Below are 22,288 nucleotides of genomic sequence, written 5' to 3' on the forward strand. Positions count from 1 at the left end.
GGAAAGCCTCATCAACATACCTCTCTGCTTCTCTCAGCTCTTCCAGTTCCGCCACCCTGGCCTCCAAAGCCCGTACATGGTCTCTGAGGGCCAGGAGCTCCTTGCACCGACTGCACACATACGCCACCCGCCCACAGGGCAGGTAATCATACATGTGACAGTCAATGCAATAAACTGGATAGCCCCCACTCTGCTGCTGGGCTTCTGCCTGCATTGTCTCCTAGTTAGTGAAAGGGTGGTTTACGGAAAGTAGTTTTGGACTGTGGTTCGGTTTATAGGTTTTAGGGGGGGGCCACGGGGAAGGGGTTAGGGCTGGCGGGGGGCTCCCATCCCTTCCCACTCCCCTTCTAAACTCCCTTGCGAAACTCCCTGTTAGCAGCCCCTGTTCACAAAGCTCCCTGGTCGCTTGTGCGCGGCTTTATAAAGCCCTGGCCTGAGTGAATGCCCCGCCCACTGATTAAGGCTCAGCGAATTACCAGAGGCTTCGAGCTTTCAAACCTGCCTCCAACTGCCAGCCAGAGCACACGGTCCCTCAAACAAGCAAACAAACAAACAGACTGACAAACACAAGCTCAGCACACAGCAAGTAACCCCCAAACACAAACAAACACACACTACAGACAGTCACTTACCCCACAGATGCTGTATTAGCTTCTCCTTCACCTGGAGAACTCCCTTGCGAAACTCCCTGTTAGCAGCCCCTGTTCGCAAAGCTCCCTGGTTGCTTGTGCGCGGCTTTATAAAGCCCTGGCCTGAGTTTTTGCTGAAACCTGATCCAGGTTTCTATTTTGTAACAAAGTGCAAAGTCCAGATACGTGTTATGTTTCCTGAATGCATTTTGCACGGCTTTGGTTGAGTCCTAGACCGAGGAGGTTTTGGGATGAGAACTGACGAGATTCAGGGATTCATTTAGGTTGCGTTTACAATAAATCCGTCTTGCCGTATTGTTCTAGGGTATCATTCTTCTCGTGCATTAAAATGTGTCAAATTACTTTGTGTTTTGATAATACTTTTGTGGGCACATCTAAATGGCAGCTGGGAACATACTTCCCAGTGTGGGAAGACGGATGCGCTACCAGGGTAGCCAGGGTAGCACAAGTGGCTACTCAAGTGAGTTGCCTGAGCACAAACCTGCCCAGCCCCCCGGGAATGTACTTGAGTGGCTAGCCCAAGCCGCTGCCCTTGCTATCCCCCTGCTATATTGCTGTGTTTAGCGCATTAGCTTGAGAAGAGCTTGTGCATGTCCATTTGCCTGCACTGGGGAGCATACTCCCAGCCACTGTGTAGATGTATTCTGAGGGGTCTTTTTTGTTTTGTTTTTTATAGGCAGAGAAAATTATTTGCAATTTAAGGCCGTCTTTGAAACTCCGTCTACGTTTCATAACACACATCAGCAAAATGGAACCAGCTGCTATTCCTCAGCAATCCATCAACAGCGGGTCTCCAGCACCACAGCCTAGCCAAGTGCCTGTTAATGTTGCTTAGCCAGTAACACAATAGAACAGGACATCACACCGGTGTCTATGTGAAGACTCTTTTCTATTGACCAGGATGAAACTCTCTTTGGTCTGAATTTGGTGACATTGTGTAACAAGGAAAGAGAACCATCTCCAGCCTGCTGCTTCATTTTGATTTGTGTGGTGAATCAGTTTTTGCATCACCTGCACGCCACTCTTCCTGTCTATTTATATCAGAGACTAGATAAGGTATGTGTTGAACTGGTCAGAGGTATGCTGCAAGCAGTGGCGTTTGTGGATGTATGAGAAGATGACTATTTTGTAAAGCAGCTCCATATCCCTCTTCAAGCTGTCGTAGTTTTCCTTCTTTCTATCTGTCTATATTAGCTTTTCTCAGAGGTGCCTAGCATGCAGGGGTGGCTCTAGGCACCAGCGGGCCAAGCGCCCGCTTGGGGCGGCATCCTGGGGAGGGCGTCATTTGGCCCTGGTGGAGCTCCCGCCGGTATGCCTGCGGCAGGTCCACCGGAGCCCGGGACGAGCGGACCTGCCGCAGTCATGCCTGCGGCGGGTCCCGTCTTCCCGCGGCTCCGGTTGAGCTCCCGCAGGCATGACTGCGGCAGGTCCGCTCGTCCCGGGCTCCGGTGGACCTGCCGCAGGCATGCCGGCGGGAGCTCCACCGGAGCCAAATGACGCCCTCCCCAGGATGCCGGAGCCGCGGGAAGAGGGGACCCGCCGCGGGACTGGGGAAGGGCGGCGCAGCGCTCCGCGCTGCTTGGGGCAGCCTACTTTGTAGAGCCGCCCCTGCTAGCATGGTGGTATGTAAAAACCTAGTTTTCTTTTAAATGAAAACGTTAACCCTAAATGTCAGCCAGATTCTCTCTTCAAACCCTGGGATCGAATATTAATCCAGGGACTAAACATAAAGATGGTCACTTCAATTGTAATTCACCAGTACTGTCTACTTAATCACTAGGGCACAGATATTGATCCTCACTCCTCTTGAGTACTGCCTTTTTTAAGTCAGTGGGGCTACCCATGTAATCAGGTACCATCCAAAAGTGGGCATGTGTCCTGTTTGCTTTTGCCAGCTTGATCAATTCTCAAGAGCAAATAGGACAAATGCCCACTTTTGTCAAAAAACTGGGGTGGGGTGCAGAGGAACATGCAGGGGAGGGAGGGGGTGAACAGCAATGCCAGCCCCATGCGCAGGGGAGGAGGCAGGGCTCAGGTGAGCAGTGCAGGGGCAGTGGGAAAGGGACTCGGGATACCTCACACAGTGTTCTGTTTTCCCTTAGGGAAATATGGTCACCCTAGGTATTTTTTTATATAATGTATTTGATCAGAGGAAACTCATCTAGTAAGACTCGAATAACTGTCTGTAATGCCAAAGTTATCTGACAACTGAGATCAGACTCTGGAAGAAGTTCAATTTAGTTATTAGTCACCAGAGGGAGTTCACATGGTACATTCTCATTCCATGGTTTCATAGAGCCATAGATTCCGAGGCCAGAAGAGACCATTGTGATCATCTATTCTGACCTCTTGTAGAACACAGGCAATAGAACTTCCCCAAAATAATGCCTAGAGCACATCTGTATATTCGTCTGTCTGCAAAATTTCAATATAATGTTAATTAATATTTCATTTATAATGAAACATACATGCCCATTATAAAACTACTTCCCAAATGCAGTTACTTGGTTTTTAAAAATGTCAATTTCTTTTTAATTTGTAAGATAACATGTTAGATGTGTTGACTCAAGTTTTAGTAATGCAGAAGATGAGCTAAAGTAATGTTACTTACTACGTAGGGGGTTGTTTTTGCATGTAGAAATTTGTTGAAGGATTATCTAGTACTAACAGTTTGCAATCTCTTCCAGAAAACTTAGTTTAGTGCATAAGAAAAATGTCCACTTTCTTTTTAACGAACCAAGAACTTTATAGAGAGCAATGAAAACAGGGTCAGTAAATAGAAGTAAGAATGTAATTTACTGCAATAGTGGTAATAAATGGTTTGACTTGACTTTTAGAATTTGTCATAAAGTAGAAAACAGCATGAGCAAATCTGACACTTTACTTCACCAGCCTCCATTAGCATGAGTGAGAATTACTGTCTCATTAGTGTCTGAGCTTCGATGAAAAGCTTATTTTCATGTTTGAGGTTACCAAAGTCATTCAGTAAGCAACTGTCATTAACAAAATATTATACACCTCTATCTCGATATAACTCTGTCCTCGGGAGCCAAAAAATCTTACCGCGTTATAAGTGAAACTGCGTTATATCGAACTTGCTTTGATCCACCAGAGTGCGCAGCCCTGCGCCCCTCCCCCCGGAGCTCTGCTTTACCGCGTTATATCCAAAATCGTGTTATATTGGGTCGCCTTATATTGGGGTAGAGGTGTACTTTAGGACTGAAAAACTTCTTGGAACATAATTGTATATGTTCAGATGGATTTTTGTGGCTTGGGTATACGGTAGCTGGAACTATGAGAACCTTCACGTGCTTTACCAAAACAGGATAAGATAATTGAAACAGCTGTGTTGACCGTTGAGTCAACTCCTTCTTGTGTCTTCCCAAGACACGGATTGATCTCCATTATATCTACTGCTGATAGCAACCCTGCAATAACAAATGATAGTTATACTGAGAAAACTTTCAATTGATACACAATTTTCTTTTCAGGTCAAGAAATTCCAAACTCAGTACCACAGAGGTTCCAAGGCAGGATGTGTTTTTCCCCTGTTGGGTTTTGCCTTTGTTCTTTATCAACATTGACAAAGGCTAGTATAGGAAGACTCAACCAGTAATGTGCTTTTTCCCAGTGTAGGATGCAGCTATTTAGAGTTTGATATTCTACTGTGCTCATCTTCTGCTGGACACCACAACAAGGAGCTGGTATCAGAGAGCTAGTTAGGACTCTAATCCTCAGCCTCAGGCATCGTTGGGGAGGCTACTCTAATTTGAACCAGCTAGCTTTGTCCCCAGGGTTCATACACTACCTGAGGCACAGCCAAAGTGCAGAATGCTCTGGCTATTTCCCCCTCCCTGCCCATGACCCATTCAGTCCCACCCCCAATATGTTGTCTGAGCCAAGGGGTGTAAAGAAGAAGTAATAGGAGCCAGCTACATCAGCTCTCTGCCTGTTGGGGCTCCCATACTATAAAGTTGCAGGTGATTTCTAACTTTCTTTGTGTCTGTTTTTACATTTTATCTAACACCTGCGTTCCAATGAATTGACAAAGCACTTCGCAAACTAAATGCCACTAAAACACAGGTAGCTGTGGTGGGAGTGCAACAGCTACACAGAGCCCAGAGTGCTACACAGTAGGTACAGCATGGGAAATGTAGCCTATGGACATTAATAAATCCCTGTTCATGCAAAATGTCGTATGAGAGCAGACAGGACTTCAGTTAAAGGTCTTACACAAAAGCCCTGCGCAGAGAGTAAGCTATATGGCACAATTAATCTCTCTGAAGAAAGGATGAGATGTTAGGGGACATTTGAACCTTTGGGTCCAGAACATCTAGGTATTCAAAACCTGCTATTTAACTCACTACTCTGTCTCCTCCAGTTTTAATTTTCATGAGCTCCACTCTTCAGCAATACTTTCATTTTCTTTTCCTATACTAAGAGAGGGTGACAATTTCTCTGCTTTGATCAATCCTAATCCTGTTTTAATCTGTAGGCAAAAAGGTGAGGTGATATTACCAGATGTAGCCACACTGGTTTGAGATCATCTGAATTCACTATTTAGAATGCCGTGGGCAAAGTATTCCTGAAAGTTTAGATTTGAATGGGCCCTTAGAACAGATGCTTATGCTAAACTACATGTATCTGTTTGATCTTGTATTTAGCTGTGACACTCTTAGTTCTTTTCCCTGACCTGAAGAAGAGCTCTGTGTTGCTTGAAAGCTTGTCTCTCTCACCAACTGAAGTTGGTCCGATAAACAATATTACCTCACCCACCTTGTTCCTCTAATATCTTGGGACCGACGTGGCTACAACAACATTGTGCCTTCCCTGTTGTCTTTTTGCCTTTATTTTGGACTGGAATTCCAAGAGGTGGTGATAGTGTACATTGCAAAGCAGTCAAGGGTTGTAAACATTGAATGACTTTTCTCTGGCAATACAATGGGTACGCTAAAGAAGGTGGCAAGCTGCAAGAAACCAGTTTTTCCAGTCCGGACTTTGGCGAGTGGTAACCAAAAAAACAGATCACCCAGGGGAGGGCCTTGATCACCTGACAGAGAGACCAGGAGGTTCACGTGTCAGAGGAGGCTTAATGTTCTAAACGTACATGGCCTGTTCTTAGCAGCTGTCTCTCAGTGACCAGGACAAGAATACAAGAGTGAGCTGGAGAGAGGAAGGACTTGGGACTCTAAAAGAAGTGACCAAAACCCAAAGGGCTCTGCGTGGTGAGGACAAAGGAGGGTGAGAGATGTTTGTGAAGGCTTTGTTACTTTTGCACACATCTTAAGTCTCTTATGCTTGCTGAGTGAAGTGTCAGGGGGAAGGGTATGTTTAAGTTATTGGTGAGACTTGGGGGTGGTAGTTCATCATTGGTCTTGAAGCCTACTGCATTTGAATGATGGGGTCCCACTTACAAAAAGGGGTACCAGCCAGGGAGTCTGCAAACTGGAAGAGAGCCTGAGAATCCTGTTTCTCAGACTCAGTGGGCTTAATAGCATGCACAATCCAGTACTTGAATTTCAAACATAGGCGTCTACTGGGTATTCAGCAATAGGAGCTCTGCCAAGTCTGTGTCACTACCCAGTCCATAGATTCCAAATAAAGCATGGCAAGTAGGATTCTTTTTCTTTTCCTTTTCTTTCTCCTAGTCAGAGCCACAAGCTATTGTAATTTTAATGACAGGTATGTCTGAGCACGTGTCTACACTTACCAGAGGATCAACGCTGCAGCGATCGATGCATTGGCGGTTGATTTAGCGGGTCTAGTGAAGACCCGCTAAATCGGACCCGCGAAATCGTGTAGTGTGGATCTAAATCACGTAACTCAAAAAATAGTGTGGATCTATTCACGTAACTCAAATTGCGTAGGTTAGATCAACTTTTCTCTTAGGGTAGACAAGGCCTTAGGCAATGCTCACTTAGTTTTAGCTATAGACTAAGAACTAAATCATGCTTTACTCTGTACATCCACAGCTAAACTGTGAGCTCATCAGCCTTCATCCTACATCACTACTATGCAGTAGTGAATATCACATTCTCTTATTTGATTTGTGAATTCCTCATATATTAAAGCAGTGCAAAAATCCAATATGTACCTCAAAGTTAGAAAATCCCTCACTATAACAGTTCAAATGCTGTAGGTAGACATTGCAGATGTTAAATATAAACCTGTATTCAGAATTTTCAGGTGTTTGTTGTACCTGTTCTATAAAGTTCTTCTGCTACATAAATACCCTCTCTCAAAGTCACTCCTCCAGGAACTGGGGTGCCTGTAGCTGGTGTCAGAGAGGGATCCAAGCCATCAACATCAAAACTTAGGTGAATTGGTCTCTTCTTACTTTATTGGTGGAAAACAAGAAAATAAAATTAAACACATATGTTCAGAAAAACTGTAAAGTGGTCCTGTGAAAATATTCTTCACAAACAATGGAAAAACCTACGCCCCCTGATTGAGGCTTCTTGAATCCTACTTAGAAAACATTTGTGCCACATAAAGAAGTTAAGGAATGACATACTGCCTTGGATGGCAGCACAGTGAAGCAAGGAACAGATTGTAAATTGGCTCCATGTTTGTCACAGAAGTCATGGATTCCATGACTTCTGTGACTTCTGCAGTGGCTGGTGCTGGAGCAGTCTCGGGCCTCCCAGTTCCCCAGCAGCAGGAGTTTGGGTGTGTAGGGGCTCAGGGCTGGGGGTTGGGGTGCGGGGTGATGCTTATCAGGGGAGGGGAGGCACTCCCCAGAAGGGCAACAGCAACTCCCCTCTTTCCTAGTTCCACGTGCTGTCTCCGCCTGCAGGCACCACCCCGACAGCTCCCATTGTCCACGGTTCCCAGCCAATGGGAGCTGCACAACCGGAACCTGGGGCAGAGCGGAGACAGCACATGGAGCTAGGGTCATTGCTTCCCAGGAGCTAGATAGGGAGCCTGCCCCAGCCCCCCATGGCACCCCCTGGGCCATGACTCCACACACACCCCCGAGCACTGTGGAATGCCCCTCCCAGGCCGCAACACCTCTCCCCTGCCCCCCGGGCCGCCCTCCCATTTTAGTCAGGGGTATATAGTAAAAGTCATGGACAGGTCACAGGCTGTGAATTTTTGTGAATATATTCACTAGAGTAAAATGAACTAAATTGAGCTAAATTGATGATGCTGTCACCATTTCCCAATGTGAGACTGTTCTAGTCTTACAATCTCCCTGCGACGAAGCTTTCCCTGAATTCTGCCTAAAGTGGTGCTGTTTTTTAAATTTAATCCTATCACTCCTTCCTGCTACTACTGCCCTCTTTTACTACCCTCATTGAGACTGTAGGCCCCAAGGATGGAGAGGAATCCCTGCTTGAGCAGCGGAGAGTTCCAACGGTAGCAGCGGGTGGGGGAAGCCCTTAGCAGCCTAGCTCTGTTTGATCTGGGGGTGGGAAGAAGATCCCAGAGCCAGTATGGAGGCACTTATTACTTGTGTTGCCATAACACCTAGGCGCCCCAGCCATGAACCAGAACCTCATAGTGGTAGGCACTGTACAAACATCAGAAAGAGTCCCTGCCATGAAGTACATGGCATGAAGACACAAGAGGCCTCTGAAGTTACCCAGGGCCTAGACCAGTGCCTGGTGACTTCCATTGTACTCGTCCAGTGCCAAAGAGAGACTTAGACACAGCTGTGAGTTGAGTATTCACTTCAAACTTTTAAAATTAGATACCAATTTAAATACCATTAAAATGAACCACTGTGTTTTAAATGTATGTCATACAGGCCTGGGCTGCGAGCTATATACCCACATGGTGCCCGGGCACCTGCAATATTCAGAGCCCAGTTCCACCAATGTTTGGGGCCGGGTCTCTCCACTGGCCCCACCTGCCACCCCCCTGTGCCTCCCCAGAGTGCCTCCCAGCCCCAGAGGGAGCAGAGTGTCCCTGCCTCTTCCGTGCAGCTCCATGCTGCCTCCCTGCAGCAACTGCTGCTTCAGGGTCCTAGTGCCCCCACTCACTGCCAGGGCAAACTGACTCTGAGCCTGCCCTTCCCCCTCAAACCCTGTCATTTTCCAAAGGGGACCCTCCAGCAGCACGGGGGGACCCCTTGCCCCCCCCAGTCACTGCTCCACCCCTTTGATCTGTTGAACTTTAACACAATCACATAGTCCTATTACATATAGAAGGCCTCTTCTCCCACTATCCTAAAACAATTTTGCTGTACTGTGCTGGCAGGTATCTATTCAGCATCCCTGCAGCGCTCCAGTGACTGACCAGGATCTCAAAATTCTGGGGTGATTTACCTGATCATTTTTGAGCATGGGTTGCAGTGTAATTTTTATCCTGTATTAAAAAAAATGAAATAGTTTCTTTACTTACTTGGCCAGCAAATAATGAAGTGTTTCTTCCATCACCTTCCCAATCCCAAGTTGATCTATTTCAGTCATCGAATAGTATTTAATACCCAGAGATTTCAGAATACAGCTGAAAGAGACATGGCAGACACATTAACTGCTTATGAATGCAACTAAAAGTACATTGTTTTTTCAGCATTTTGTAAATGCACTGACCTCTGAAATATTATCTTCCATCAGAGAACTAAGTACAAATATTAAGTACTTTTTACATTTTAATTCTGCTTACAAATTATCAACTAGATGAATGAATTATAAAGGCAAGAGTGGGGGGTAAAGTATTCTGCTTATATTGAAGAGCTTAATTTTTGAACTTGGGTACCTGAGCACATCTATAGGCACCTAATCTTTATTGGTTATATTTGAAGTATGTTTTTAGTTTGGAATTTGGATGCATTAAGTCACCATTTAGATGCCTACAAATCAATATTTAAGTTCTTAAATTTGGATTTAAAATATATGTATTTATACATGTGCTGGTTTAGGCAAACAGAGGAAGGGATGGGAGCAATAGCTGGACAGGCAGGAGTTGATCGAAGATAGTTTTTGATTGGAGAAGCAGATGACTGAAGATGAAAGAACCAGTTGGGTGGGTGAGGATAAGAGAGGAGGCAAAGAAAAGCAGGGAAAGCTAAGGAGATGATGTAGAGAGGATGGATTGGGCAGTAGAGGACAAGGAGACAGACCTGTGAGACACCGACTGGGGTGAAAAAGATGAAATGTACAGAGTAGGGGATGGACAGGAAGGTGGGAGTTCTTGCTGGATTGCATCTTTTCTCTTTAGAGAAATTGGAGACTCCTCAGCACAGGATAGCAGCAGGCAGCTGGTTTGAGGAGAGAGCCAAAGGTAGAGGAGAGATGTTGATGGCTGTGGGTGCAGGCTTCATTCAGTCAGCAAAAAGGGGTTGAGCAGTTTGGGAGGAAGTCTTCGTAGTCACTGGATTTCCCCCCAACATTTCACTCATGAATGTGAGTGGAGGAATCAGATATGAAAGGAGGGGAGGGAAATCACTTCTGGTGAATGTAGCTTGATCTTTTGAGGTGAGATGATATTTAAAGATAGTGTCTGCTCCCTGCAGTTCTTGATTTATATATTGCAGATTTTGTCCATTGGCTGTCTGTCTTTGGGGAAGGTGGGCCTATTTTCTGCTTTATTTTCTCTTATCATAGAATCATAGATCATAAAATCTAGGGCTGAGGCAGGACCAAGTAAACCTAGACCATCCCTGGTAGGTGTTTGTCTAATCTGTTCTTAAAAACCTCCAAAGACAGGGAATCTACAACCTCCCTTGGAAGCCTGTTGTAGTCCTTAACTATCCTTTATAGTTAAAGTTTTCCAAATATCTAACCTAAATCTCTCTTGTTGCAGATTAAGCCCATAACTTCTTGTTCTATCTTCAGTGGACAGGCAGAGCAGTAGATCACCGTCCTCTTTATAACAGCCATTAACATCTTTGAAGACTATTATCAGATCCTCCCTCAGTCTACTTTTCTCAAGACTAAACAAACATTTTATTTTTAACATTTCCTTGGAAGCCAGGTTTTCTAACACTTTTCTCATTTTTGTTGCTGTCCTCTGGACACACTCTGATTTAGCCACATCTTTCCTAAAGTGAGGTGCCCAGAATTGGACACAGTACTCCAGCTGAGGGTTCACCAGGGCCAGGTAGAGCTGGACAATTACCTCCTGTGTCTTACATACAAACACTCCATTAATATACCCCAGAATATTAGACTTTTTCCACAACTGCTTCACATTATTGGCTCATATTCAATTTGTGACCCACAATATCCCGCTCCCTCCTCCCCCGCCCCACACCCCGATTATTTTCTGCAGTATACTGCCTAGCCAGTTGTTTCCAAATCACATCACATGAAGCCTCACACTGGTCAAGGAGGCACCTACTTTGCAGTCTGCAGCAACACCACACATCCATTTAGGCAAGGGAAATGTGGCATTTGAGCACTACTGAGAGAGGAACTAGACTTACTGTTCAGCATCGTCCACATCTCTTAGTCCAATATACACAATGTCTTCAGCAGAGAGGCACGGGGTTATCCACGAGAATCCTGGAATATCAGGCATCTCAGAGGATCAAAAGAGGTTTTATTTTTACTATGTTACTCCCACAATAAACAGCCTCATCCTCAAAGTGGGGTGGGATGGGGAGAATAAGGCTTACTTCTTAAAAAGCCCAAAATGTGAGTGTAGAAAGGTTGGATGGCTTGAGAGCAGCCTGAAAATCAAACCTTGCCCCAAATCAGAGCCATAGGACACTGGGTCCTTGGGGGTCCTCCTTTACCATGGCTCAGGGCATGATCAGGGCAGAGACTGCCAGGCTTCTTACCCACAGGAGCCATGGATGATCCACGGGGGAGAAGGGGTCCCAATATGAGGAAATAGGTGGGTGGGTTCCATTAATAATTCTAAATATTACAGGAGTAATTGGGGGAGCAGAGGATGAGCAAGAACCCACATCTGTTTAGGGCGAGTTTCCAAGATACTTGCAATGTAAAGAGGTGATGGCAATTGTATTACCTTGTCCTTCAGTTCCTTTAGCAGGAAAGCCACAGGCTGCCCATGTATGTTCCCAGATAATGATGTCAATGGAGTGTTAATATCAGTGTGGGCATCAAACCAAATTACACCAAGGTCAGGGTGAATCTTTGCATGGCCAGATATGCTTCCAATTCCCAAGCTGAATAGACAGAGAGTTGTGGGTAAACACAGGCATTACATGGCACAGCACATAACATATTTTCCTTCTCACAGCACCATGCTAAACTTATTTGTAGAAGTATTTGTTGTTGTAAAATATTCTCTGAGGATGAAAATCTGCAGCCTGCTATGCGGCCAAGGAAGGCTCCTCATGCACTGGAAATGCTATATTTCTTCTATGTGGGGAGAAGCCAGGAAGAGGAAGGCTGGAAAAGGAAAGGGTGTGGCTTCCTGTGTACTATGGAGTTGAGCTCGGGGTCAACACTCTCCCAGAAGCACAGGGCAAAACACTGGAACATTGGCAGGAGCATGGCTAGTGAGTTCACATACTGCACAGATGCCCTGGTCCACAATGGTAATTTGGGCCCTGATCCAGAAAAGCACTCAAGCATGTGTAGAACGTGAGTTGTCCTCTTCACTTTGCCGGGAGTACACAAGTGCCTAAAGATGCACAGTTTGAATAGTCCCAATGAAGTTAATGAGACTCTTCCTTGTTGAGACCTGGCCTGAAGTAATTAATACCTGTGTGGAGGCCTCATTCTTTGGAGGAGGGAGAACACCCAGGGAACTATTTACTATGAATTAGATAACAAGGGACAAAGTAAATTAGGAGTGTAGAGAATGAGGTAAAGAGGAAGTCTAAAATGGACAGCATGTGGCTAGAGCATGTGTTACTGGGATCGGTTCCTACAGATTAACCAATCTGATCCTAAAGTGTGTGATGCAGTGTCTAGTAAATGTAATGAGATGTATGAATGTGTACAAAGAAAAATAGTTTCTGTATAACTTTGGAGCTGTGATGTTCTCTGATCAACTCAGCGTAGCATTGCTGTATGCCAAATTATGATACCTGAGTGACAAAATCTAGAGTCAACTGAGATCTTGGGAAGCTGACTGAAACGAGAGCTCCGAGGGAATCCCAACACTATTTACATTCTTTAAAGCTATGTTCATGCTTGAGTGCTTTGCTGGATCAGCACTTTGGTAAACAGCCACATTAACTACCCAGCCTTCCCTTACTGGAACTATTTGCACTGCATAAAATTAGGGACCCAAATCTACATAAAACTTCAAGGTTAACCTCTGCTGCAATGAGGGTTCCTCATACATTTTTTAAATGCAAACACTGCTGTGTAGGAAACAGCCTTGGCTTGTTTGAATGGCTCATTATTTTTTCTACCAACCTTTTAAAAGGGGTGTTGGAATAGGGAAAGGCTTTTGATCAGATTTAACAGACAGCTGCTAGTCTTGAAACTGAACTGAAAGGACTTAGCTAAAAATGAACTGGCTCTTCATTTGGGTAGTTTGTGCAGTTCTGAAAGCCACTCATGCTTTTATACAGACAAGTATAACAAAGGACCTGTGATCCCCGCCAACTACCACACAGGTTCTTCCATCCTTCTTCACTTCTGCCACAGCGCTGGCTAGCTTCTCGTTTGCACACCCAACAGTTCTGGGATTTTTCGCATTATGACATGGTCTGTCATTGGGAATGTCATCAAACTGCAAGGCTCCATAATCTTTAACATCACACCCTGTGATTAGCACAGTGGAAGGAAAAAGGTAAAGGTCACAAGGAAATACAGTTTTCATTTAAAATTTCCTGTTCAAAACAATTGAACATTATTGTGTAGCAGGTAATTTGCAACGCTATTTTATGCTTAGATGTGTTTTTTTGTTTGCATCTTAATCTATAACTCTGCTTTTCTTCTTTAGCTCCTTATTGAGCAGCTTCTAACCCAACTCACCCATTTGCCTAGGTTACCATTCTGAAAATCCGGAGGCTGGAGCTTACACTGCTATTACTAGCATGGCTTCCAGAGGCCTATGTGTAGGAGAGCAAACTTTCACCCTCCTGAGTAGCTAGGAGATGGTCAACAAGGGCAGGTGAGGAAGGAGCTAGCCGCTAGCTTACAGGGAAGGGAGCTCTTGGAGGCAGGGATTGGTGTTTTGTTCTGTGGTTGTAGAGCACCTAGCTCAATGGAGTCCTGAACTCCAAGGTGCTGCAGGAATACCAATAATAATGGTGCACTGGTTACAGTGTTGTCCTAGTTTTGAGAGTCGCTGGTTCAATTCCCTGCTCTGCTGCAGGCTGCCCGTGTAACCTTAGGCAAGTGACTTTGTTGGTCAGCACCTGAGTTCCCCTGCTGAAAAATGGGGCTAATAACACTTCTCTACCTCCCGGGTGCCGTGAGAATAAATACATCGAAGACTGTAGAGCACTCAGATACTACGGCAAGGGGGGCCATATAAGTACCAGGTAGGCAGCAGTGTACAAGTACAAGGCAGCGCTCCGTCAGATGGGGAGGCAGCAGTTCATTCAATGCTAAACAAATGTTGGGTTCTGCTACTTCTGCAGAGTTCTAAGCCTCCCAAGCTCCACTGGGGCTGTGACACAGGGAGCTTCCCTCCGCTCCATAAGCATTTTCAGAACATCTCTCCAGTGGTTTTGAGCTTGGAGGGGTGGGGATGGGAAACATATTTTCAGCCTAAGCCTGTTTTTTTCATTCACACACGTTTGAAAGGCCAGGCTTGATATATAGTTAGCCCTCCTTTGGTTAGACTTCACAAAATATAAAGTTATACTGTAAGCGACTGTGTGGCAGGGGGAGGGGAATCTACTTTTTGACTTACAAAGTGAGTATCTGCTAAGATGACATCGCCAGAAATCTAAAATAAATACATGCTTTTCCTGGCCAAGGGGAGGGGCAGGGTAGAATAGGGGCTTCTGGGTCAATTTGCATGGAGAAGGTAAGTGTCTCAAAACACTTAAGGAATCCTGTCGGGTGACAAATAATTGTGAGCACAAAACTTGTACAGCTTCTGTGATTTTTAGGCACTTTGCAATTTTCTGCAAATTTTCAAACATAGTGTTTTGGTTTTATTTAAACGTTTCCGTCATTTTCTTTCATTAAAGATGCCAGAGCATTGCTTGGGTACTTGTTGGTGTGTTTATAATGGATAATGTTAATTGTATTTAAATTTGTGTTTTCCATTTGAAAAATACCTTGATCTGTTAGTTTCTTAATCAGGCCAGCTTTCTTCACCGCTTCCGGCCCTTCTTCCGTTCCTGGCCGTGCCTATTAATAAGAAATATAAGAAGTCAGGCAGATCATGTACCTGAGCAATTATGTTATAGAAAAATCTGTTTTGGAGCAGAATTTACATTAAACAACACATTCTGTGCAAATGTGCTGCTCTAAAATAATTTGATTGGAAGAAAAACAAGTATAGCACCTATTCTGTTCTGATGTAAGTACAGGAGGCAAAAATCTCTCCAGGAAAGAAATCTGGGTCCCTCTCCTGCAAGCTGATCCATGCTGAAACGAATCAGGCTCTGCATGGGTCCACCCACATAGACCCAGGTACAGGATCGGGGCTGTAGTTGAAATAGGGCACAGAAAACAAATTGCTGTAATAGATTCATGGGTGCACATAACTGCACCTTAAGGGACCCCAGGCCCGTGAAAAGTAGTTTACAAGCATCAAACAGAATCTATTTTGAAAGAAGAAAAAAAATCGCCCTTTATTCTAATTTTTCAGGTAACGGAACATCAGCCATTCTCTGTGTTTGAACAGTTCTATCAGCTAACAAAATTGATCTTTTTCACATCCAACCTGGCCTAGGAATTCTCAAGCATGACCTCTGGTCATTTCAAACAAGTGAAAGCAAAAATCATTGTCCTCTTGTATATGTTTTGTTCTAGATGAAATTACTGAAAGCTTCTATCTAAGGGCTTGTCTTCATAGCATGCTATATCGGTGCTGCTGCGATTGATGCAGCAGCGTCGATTTAGTGGGTCTGATGAGGATGCGATAAGTCGATAGGTGAGCGCTCTCCCATGGACATAATTAATCCACTTGAACAAGAGGCAGAAGTTACGTCAATGGGAGAATGTATCCCACCAACATAGCTCAGTGTAGACACCGCATTAAGTCGATGTAAGTTACGTCGCTCGTGCGGGAGGGGTTTACACCCTGAGCGACGTAACTTTCATCGACTTAAGCAGTAGTGTAGACAAGGCATTAGTTACATGCAAGAAAAAGAACAGTTCTGGATGTAGGGAATGTTAACAATACTGAAACAAACATTCACTACAAGGTTCACAAGAGCATTTATATCTTTTGCATCCGACGAAGTGGGTATTCACCCACGAAAGCTCATGCTGCAAAACGTCTGTTAGTCTATAAGGTGCCACAGGATTCTTTGCTGCTTTTATATCTTTTGTAAGGGTAACGATTTCTTCTATTGCCTATTACATTGAAAAGGAGATGATCATTTTCTTTATCATTAAAAATAATTATTAGCCAGCTCTGAGACTGGAAATGAACTCATTTTGCCATAGAGAGCAACTGCTGTATTGTGCCCAGTCTATCTGCCTGATACATGTGTAGCTCACACTGACATTAATGGGAGTTTAGTTGTTTTAAAGGTAAATTGGCTCCTTTTCAGATCTACAGATAAAGATTTGTCAGAGGCCGACTGCTTGGGAAACTTGGCAGCTGGACCAGAGGAGGGACACAGCCAGGGCCGGCTCTAGACCCCAGCGCGCCAAGCAAGCGCGTGGGGTGGCATTTTCCCGGCAGGGCGGCAGGCGGCTCCAGCGGACCTTCCACAGTCATGCCTGTGGGAGGTCCACCGGAGCCGCCGGACCAGCGGACCTCCCCCAGGCATGACTGCGGAGAGTCCGCTGGTCCCGCGGCTCAGGTGGACCTCCCGCAGGCATGCCTGCGGAAGCTCCACTGGAGCCGTGGGATCAGCGGACCCTCTGCAGGCACGTCCCCCGGAGCCGCGGGACCGGCGCCCGGCAGCGCGCCCCCTGCGGCATGCCGCCCTGCTTGGGGCGGCCGGATTACTAGAGCCGCCCCTGGACACAGCAGCCTTTGAAGTTTGTCTCCTTGTTCCTCTGAAGTAACCCAGCTTCAGAGGGGAGAATTACATTTCTCTTCTAGCCAAGCTCCAGCACAGAGCTGTGGGGGGCTGCTTTAGAGTTTGACTTTTAATTAAAAAGTTGAAATGGGAACTGACTGACTGGTCCCAAAGTAGTGCTTTAAGTACAAGCTACATTTTAAAGCAGCCCAGCTGTCTTTGAAGTGCACAGCACAGCTGCATGAGGGAGGACAGACTGCAGGAGGCCTCAAAGGCACAAAACAGGTAGATTTAAATAGCTCCCCTGTGCCTGGATTCAGCAATGTCCTTTCTGTAGCACTTCGCGGCTAACACCGCTCAGTCCTTCATTATAGAAATAAGTTGGAAGTTTGACACTCCAGATTCAGGACATCATCATGCAAGGCTCCACTCATGTTTATGAGCTCTACTTATCAGAGCCATCCCCTTGACTTCAATGAAACCATGTGTGCGCATGAGAATTACTTGTATGAGCAAGACTTGCAGGACTCAGTTATTGGCAGTGGAAAATGAGAAGGGAACATGCAAACTAGGATATGAATTATTGCCTGGAGACAGCTGGATTCAATGGAGACGTCCAGGTAACATTAATAAAATATATTATTTTAGTTACAGTAGCACCTACAAGCCCCAGCTAAGATTAGTTATTTATATTGTCCACATTACTGAGCACCTCACAATCTTTAATGTGCTTATCGTCACAACATCCTGTATATAGTAAGACCTAGTCTTTGCCCTGAAGAGTTTACAATCTAAATAGGACAAAAAGTGGGAGAAAAGAAGTATTGTCATGTTACAGATAAGGAACTGAGGCTCAGAAAGATTAAATGACTTGCCCAGGTTACATAGGAAGTCTGTGGCAGAGCATGACCTGAACCTAGGTCTCCTGAGTACCAGTCCAGTGCCAGAAATACAAAACAAAGTTGTCATAGTTTATTCCCATCTGTTCTTATCTTTCTACTACAAACTATTTCACGGTGGAAAGAGATACTTTATCTAACACCAAAATGAGTTTTTTAAACAAACACATTTAAAATGAAATAGCTATATTCTAAGACCAGTATGTCATAAGAGAAACAGCCATGCTGAATCAGACCAGTGTTCCATCTACACCCATATCTTGTCTCCAGGGATAGCTCAGTAGTTTGAGCATTGGCCTGCTAAACCCAGGGTTGTGTGCTCAATCCTTGAGGGGGCCTTTAGGGATCTGGGGCAAAAATCTGTCTCTGGAGTGGTCCTGCTTTGAGCAGGGGGTTGGACTTGAGGTCCCTTCTAACCCTGATATTCTATGATTGACTGGTACCACTTAACTGGGCTAGAAGAGAAATGTAATTTTTCCCCTTAGAAGGTGGAGGAAACCCTAAAATAGGTAAATATGGAATAACTTGCCCCCATAGAGTAAGTTTCTTTTTAACTGCATCAGTTATCAGCTATACTTATGCTCAGAAACAAGAGGGTGTATATAACTTATAAATGTTGAATCCTATCTGATTTTCAAAGGGGTGGAGCACGCACAGGGCCGTTGCAGTGTATAACTAAGATATTCACATGTGCAAATGTTAGGAATTTCATTTTCTATGTTGCTTAACAGATTCCACTCCACACACACTTTAAATTCCTTGCTTGTTATTGGGGGTTTTCTTTGTGTGTTTTTGAGATGTGATAATGTCTGAAAGTGATCAGCTCCCACTGCTGGAGCCAGATCTTCAAAAGCACTTGGAACATTGGAGCCTGAGCTCTTTTGAAAATCTGGCCCTACATTATACACATTCATTCTGGGACCTGGGACCCCAGAGGCTGCAACTGTTTACACATCACAATATTGTAGGCTAATTAAGAGAGAGGGTGAAAGAAAAGCAAGTCCAGCTAACACCTCTGAGTACAAGCAGCCCAGCCAAAGCAGAACGTTATGTATTGCATGTTTGTATCAGTCTAGACATTATAATTTTTTGTGATACTTGGGGTAAGTTTTTCTAAGGAATGGATTGCAGAAATGGAGTAACTCTCAAAAAGAATACATGGGCATGTTACTTTAATTAGTGCAGAGGTTCTCAAACGGGGAGTTGGGACCCCCTCAGGGGGTCACGAGGTTATTACCTGGGGGGTTGCGAGCTGTTAGCCTCCACCCCAAACACCACTTTGCCTCCAACCTTTATATTGGTGTTAAATATATAAACAAGTGTTTTTAATGTATAAGGTGTGTGGGGGGGGTGTCGCACTCAAAAGCTTGCTATGTGAAAGGGGTCACCAGCAGTGGCGTAGCCAGGTTTTCAGGGTAGGGGGAGCAAAAAACATTAAAAAGGCACCCCCCGCTTAGCTCCCCCCCTCTGGCCACGCCCCCAGACCAGACTCCCCACCCACCCACCCACCCCCGCTCACCTTCGCTCCTGCGCTTCCAAACTGGCTTGCTGCCCTGCGGCTCCTCCGGCCATGCGACGGGCAGCACAGCCGGCAGGCACCGCTTCTGCGCTGGGCTGCCGCTGCCGCCCCGTGGCTCCTCCGGCTGTGCAGCTGGCAGGCACCGCTTCCGCGCCTGCCGGCCTGAGCGGAAGCAGCTGCTTCTGCTGAATCCCACCAGCTACGCTACTGGTCACCAGTACAATAGCTTGAGAACCACTGAATTAGTGCATGTAGGAGGGGAATGCCCTCACCCTCAGGTGCACTTTACAGTTTGGAAGTGGAGTGTGTAGAAAGAGAGTGGGCTGGTAACAGGGGCAAGCACATGCCAGGCTGGAAAGAGAATCTGTTTCTTTTCCAGTGTGTGTAATTTTGTTTCTGAGACACAGCTGAACTGGGCTACAGCACAGGGTAATGCTGCTAGCTGAATAAAAAGGGACTGAAGACTATGCCCTTACAGCAGGCTGAAGAGGGCAGGGCTGGCTCCAGACCCCAGCGCGCCAAGCGCGTGCTTGGGGCGGTGTGCTGCGGGACGGCGGCAGGTGGCTCCGGTGGACCTCCCGCAGGCACGCCTGCGGATGCTCCACCAGAGCCGTGGGACCAGCGGACCCTCCGCAGGCACGTCTGCAGGAGGTTCACCGGAGCCGCGGGACCGGCGACCGCCAGAGCGCCCCCTGTGGCGTGCCGCCCTGCTTGGGGTGGTGCAATTCCTAGAGCTGCCCCTGGAAGAGGGCAGGGTTTTTCCTAAGGAAAAGCTCAGCTTGGGAGTGATGTAGTAAGTTTATCTGAAGGAAAGCCTTACAAAAGAGGACCTAATTTTTAAAAGTGCTGAACACCTAAAACTGCCATTGATTTTTAGCTGGAGGGGTAGGTACTCAGCACCCCTGAAAATATGGGGGCAAATTTAGTTTTCTATATAACACTGTTTATATAGGAAGACCACCTAGACAGTGGTCAGCTTTGCTACTGGACCAATAATTGGATATATATACCAATCTCCTAGAACTGGAAGGGACCTTGAAAGGTCATTGAGTCCAGCCCCCTGCCTTCACTAGGCAGGACCAATTTTTGCTCCAGATCCCTAAGTGGGCCCCTCAAGGATTGAACTCAACCTGGGGTTTAAGCAGGCCAATACTCAAACCACTGAGCTATCCCTCCCCCCAAAGCTGATGGAGGTAGGAATTTCTAAACAGACTAGGGCTGATTGAAAATTTCATCAAACCTGATTTTCAATGGAAAATTGCATTTTAGACTAAACAATTTATTTGTTAAAATTATCTGCTTTTTCCCCCCAGAAAACTGAATACCAAGACATTTCATTTGTGAAGTGCTGCTGTGGTGCCTCATGCTGCTATTCTCATCTGTGGGCCAGGACCCCATTGGACTTCATATTTCATGATGCACCATGGCCAGATGATTCCCATGCTGCCTCACCCTCCCACCCCTACAGCCCCACTGAGGAGAGACTGATATACATTATGAGAGATGGAGTCTGACCAGAGAGCCTGGCTTGTAGAGGAGAACAGGCGCAAGATACACCTGAATTACACCTCACATGAGACATAGTGGCAAAACTTCAGAACTGAAATATTTCAGTTTTTAATTTTTCTCCAAAAACATTTTTTTCCTGCAGAAAAACATTTTCCAACCAGCTTTTTATTCTTTGTATTTGTTTTTGAATAGTATTGCTTCACAAAAGTTACTGAGCTAATAATTCCATACCAGTATTCTCTCTCTACTTGAATATTTATTTCCTATGTCCCTGCCATGAACATCGTGGCGGGAGGGGAGAGTTACCATCTTCATAATTAAATGAGTAAACATAATTCTTGGAAGCAGATTATTACATATACGATAGTGGAGGGTGTGATCTGGAAGCAAGTATAATCACATCAGAGGCATTGTGTAGGCCGTGCCTAATTATTGAAATAAGCATGACTGCACTGATTTCAATGTGCTCGGGCAGGTCTACATCCAGAATTCCATACTGCAAGATGTCATTAAGATTAGGAGAACTCCAATATTACATATATAAAGACTGTAAATTGCTAACAATTACAGTGTAATTATGGTTAGACTTTTTGCTCATATTTACAAGGCCAGCCTTCAACAATGAATGAAGGCTCTGTTCATGACAAGTGTGCAATATTAATAAGGGAGGTTTGAGATCTACAAAGCTGGTGTGGGGAGAGAGAAAGTTCTCACACCTTCTATGGGCCATCTTAATTATCACTTCAAAAAGTTTTTTTCCTCCTGCTAACGATAGCTCATCTCAATTGATTAGACTCTGCCTGTTGGTATGCATACTTCCACCTTTTCATGTTCTCTGTATGTATAACTATCCCCTGTCTGTGTGTTCCATTCTATGCATCCGAAGAAGTGAGCTCTAGCTCACGAAAGCTCATGCTTAAATAAATTTGTTAGTCTTTAAGGTGCCACAAGTACTCCTGTTTTTTCTCTTGTGCTTCAGTTTCTCAAAGCAAAGAGAATTTAACTGAACATTTTTTAAATATAACATTTGCACTAAGAACAAAACAAAGCTAAGTGTTGCCTTTGGGACTGACATGGGTGAAAGTGCCTTCTCATCCAGAGCTGTGGAAACCTGTGCTAGACGTGTAACTTACTCGATATTCTTTATGCCCCCCTTTCTAATAAAGAGAATTAGACCAAGAGAAACAAGGAACAAAGGTCACAGACAGTAGTGGCTTCATAATTTCCAGTCTAAAACCCCTAAACAAGTGTTTCTAAGCACATTTTTAGAAAAATTGGAGACACTCTACCTGTCCTTTTGAAAAAGGAGCCCAGATGATTCCGGCTGAGGTCTTCGGTTTGACACTCATTCTGCCACACACCTTCCCCTCTGGGATCTCACCAAAATGGAACAGGTCCCTCCCTTTGGAAGGCAGGCTCTCAACCCTCTCACTGGTTCCCATTTATAACAGAAGGGAAGCTATTTACCATTGTGGGAGAAGGTGGGAGGGGGGACATTCTTTTTCTCCACCCACTGAAAAGAGCAATTGCACAAGAACAGCATCAGCAATTGCCACTTTCCTGTCCTTGAGTCTATGCAAGAGAATAACCCCATTAACTGTGTATTTTGTATTCATTATTGTTTAATTTTACATAACTATGGCAAGCTTGTAAATTCACAGTGGTTTATGAGTGCCAAGCTTCTAACTCTTCTGCAAGTGTTAAGTAGCACACCCTGCTGTGGTGTGCATGACAGGGCAAG

General features: G+C 45.1%; 2 protein-coding genes across 3 annotated transcripts in view; one reads left to right on the plus strand and one right to left on the minus strand.

The window, feature by feature from the left end:
• The window catches only part of MED23 (mediator complex subunit 23), a 116,871-nt gene extending 115,262 nt beyond the window's left edge, over positions 1-1,609 (plus strand). The window contains exon 30 of the mRNA XM_039532367.1: positions 1,327-1,609. Coding sequence (XP_039388301.1) covers positions 1,327-1,485 — 159 coding nt within the window. The 3' untranslated portion in view covers positions 1,486-1,609. The remainder of the gene's footprint in view (positions 1-1,326) is intronic.
• Positions 1,610-3,789: 2,180 nt separating this feature from the next.
• Positions 3,790-21,996, minus strand: LOC120402122 (arginase-1-like). 2 transcript variants are annotated; one of them, XM_039532523.1, is made up of 8 exons: positions 21,837-21,989; positions 14,758-14,830; positions 13,111-13,285; positions 11,571-11,730; positions 11,023-11,117; positions 8,997-9,101; positions 6,850-6,986; positions 3,790-4,078 (listed from the first exon to the last, which is right to left on the minus strand). In XM_039532523.1, the coding sequence occupies exons 1-8, from the start codon at positions 21,987-21,989 to the stop codon at positions 3,903-3,905; spliced, it is 1,074 nt and encodes a 357-aa protein (XP_039388457.1). In that variant the 3' UTR covers positions 3,790-3,902. The 2 variants fall into 2 exon arrangements, with proteins under 2 accessions (XP_039388457.1, XP_039388458.1); XM_039532524.1 differs by lacking the exons at positions 11,023-11,117; positions 11,571-11,730 and having other exon boundaries at positions 21,837-21,996.
• Positions 21,997-22,288: the final 292 nt, after the last annotated feature.

This window comes from Mauremys reevesii, linkage group 3, assembly GCF_016161935.1.
Source record: "Mauremys reevesii isolate NIE-2019 linkage group 3, ASM1616193v1, whole genome shotgun sequence".
NCBI lineage: Eukaryota > Metazoa > Chordata > Testudines > Geoemydidae > Mauremys > Mauremys reevesii.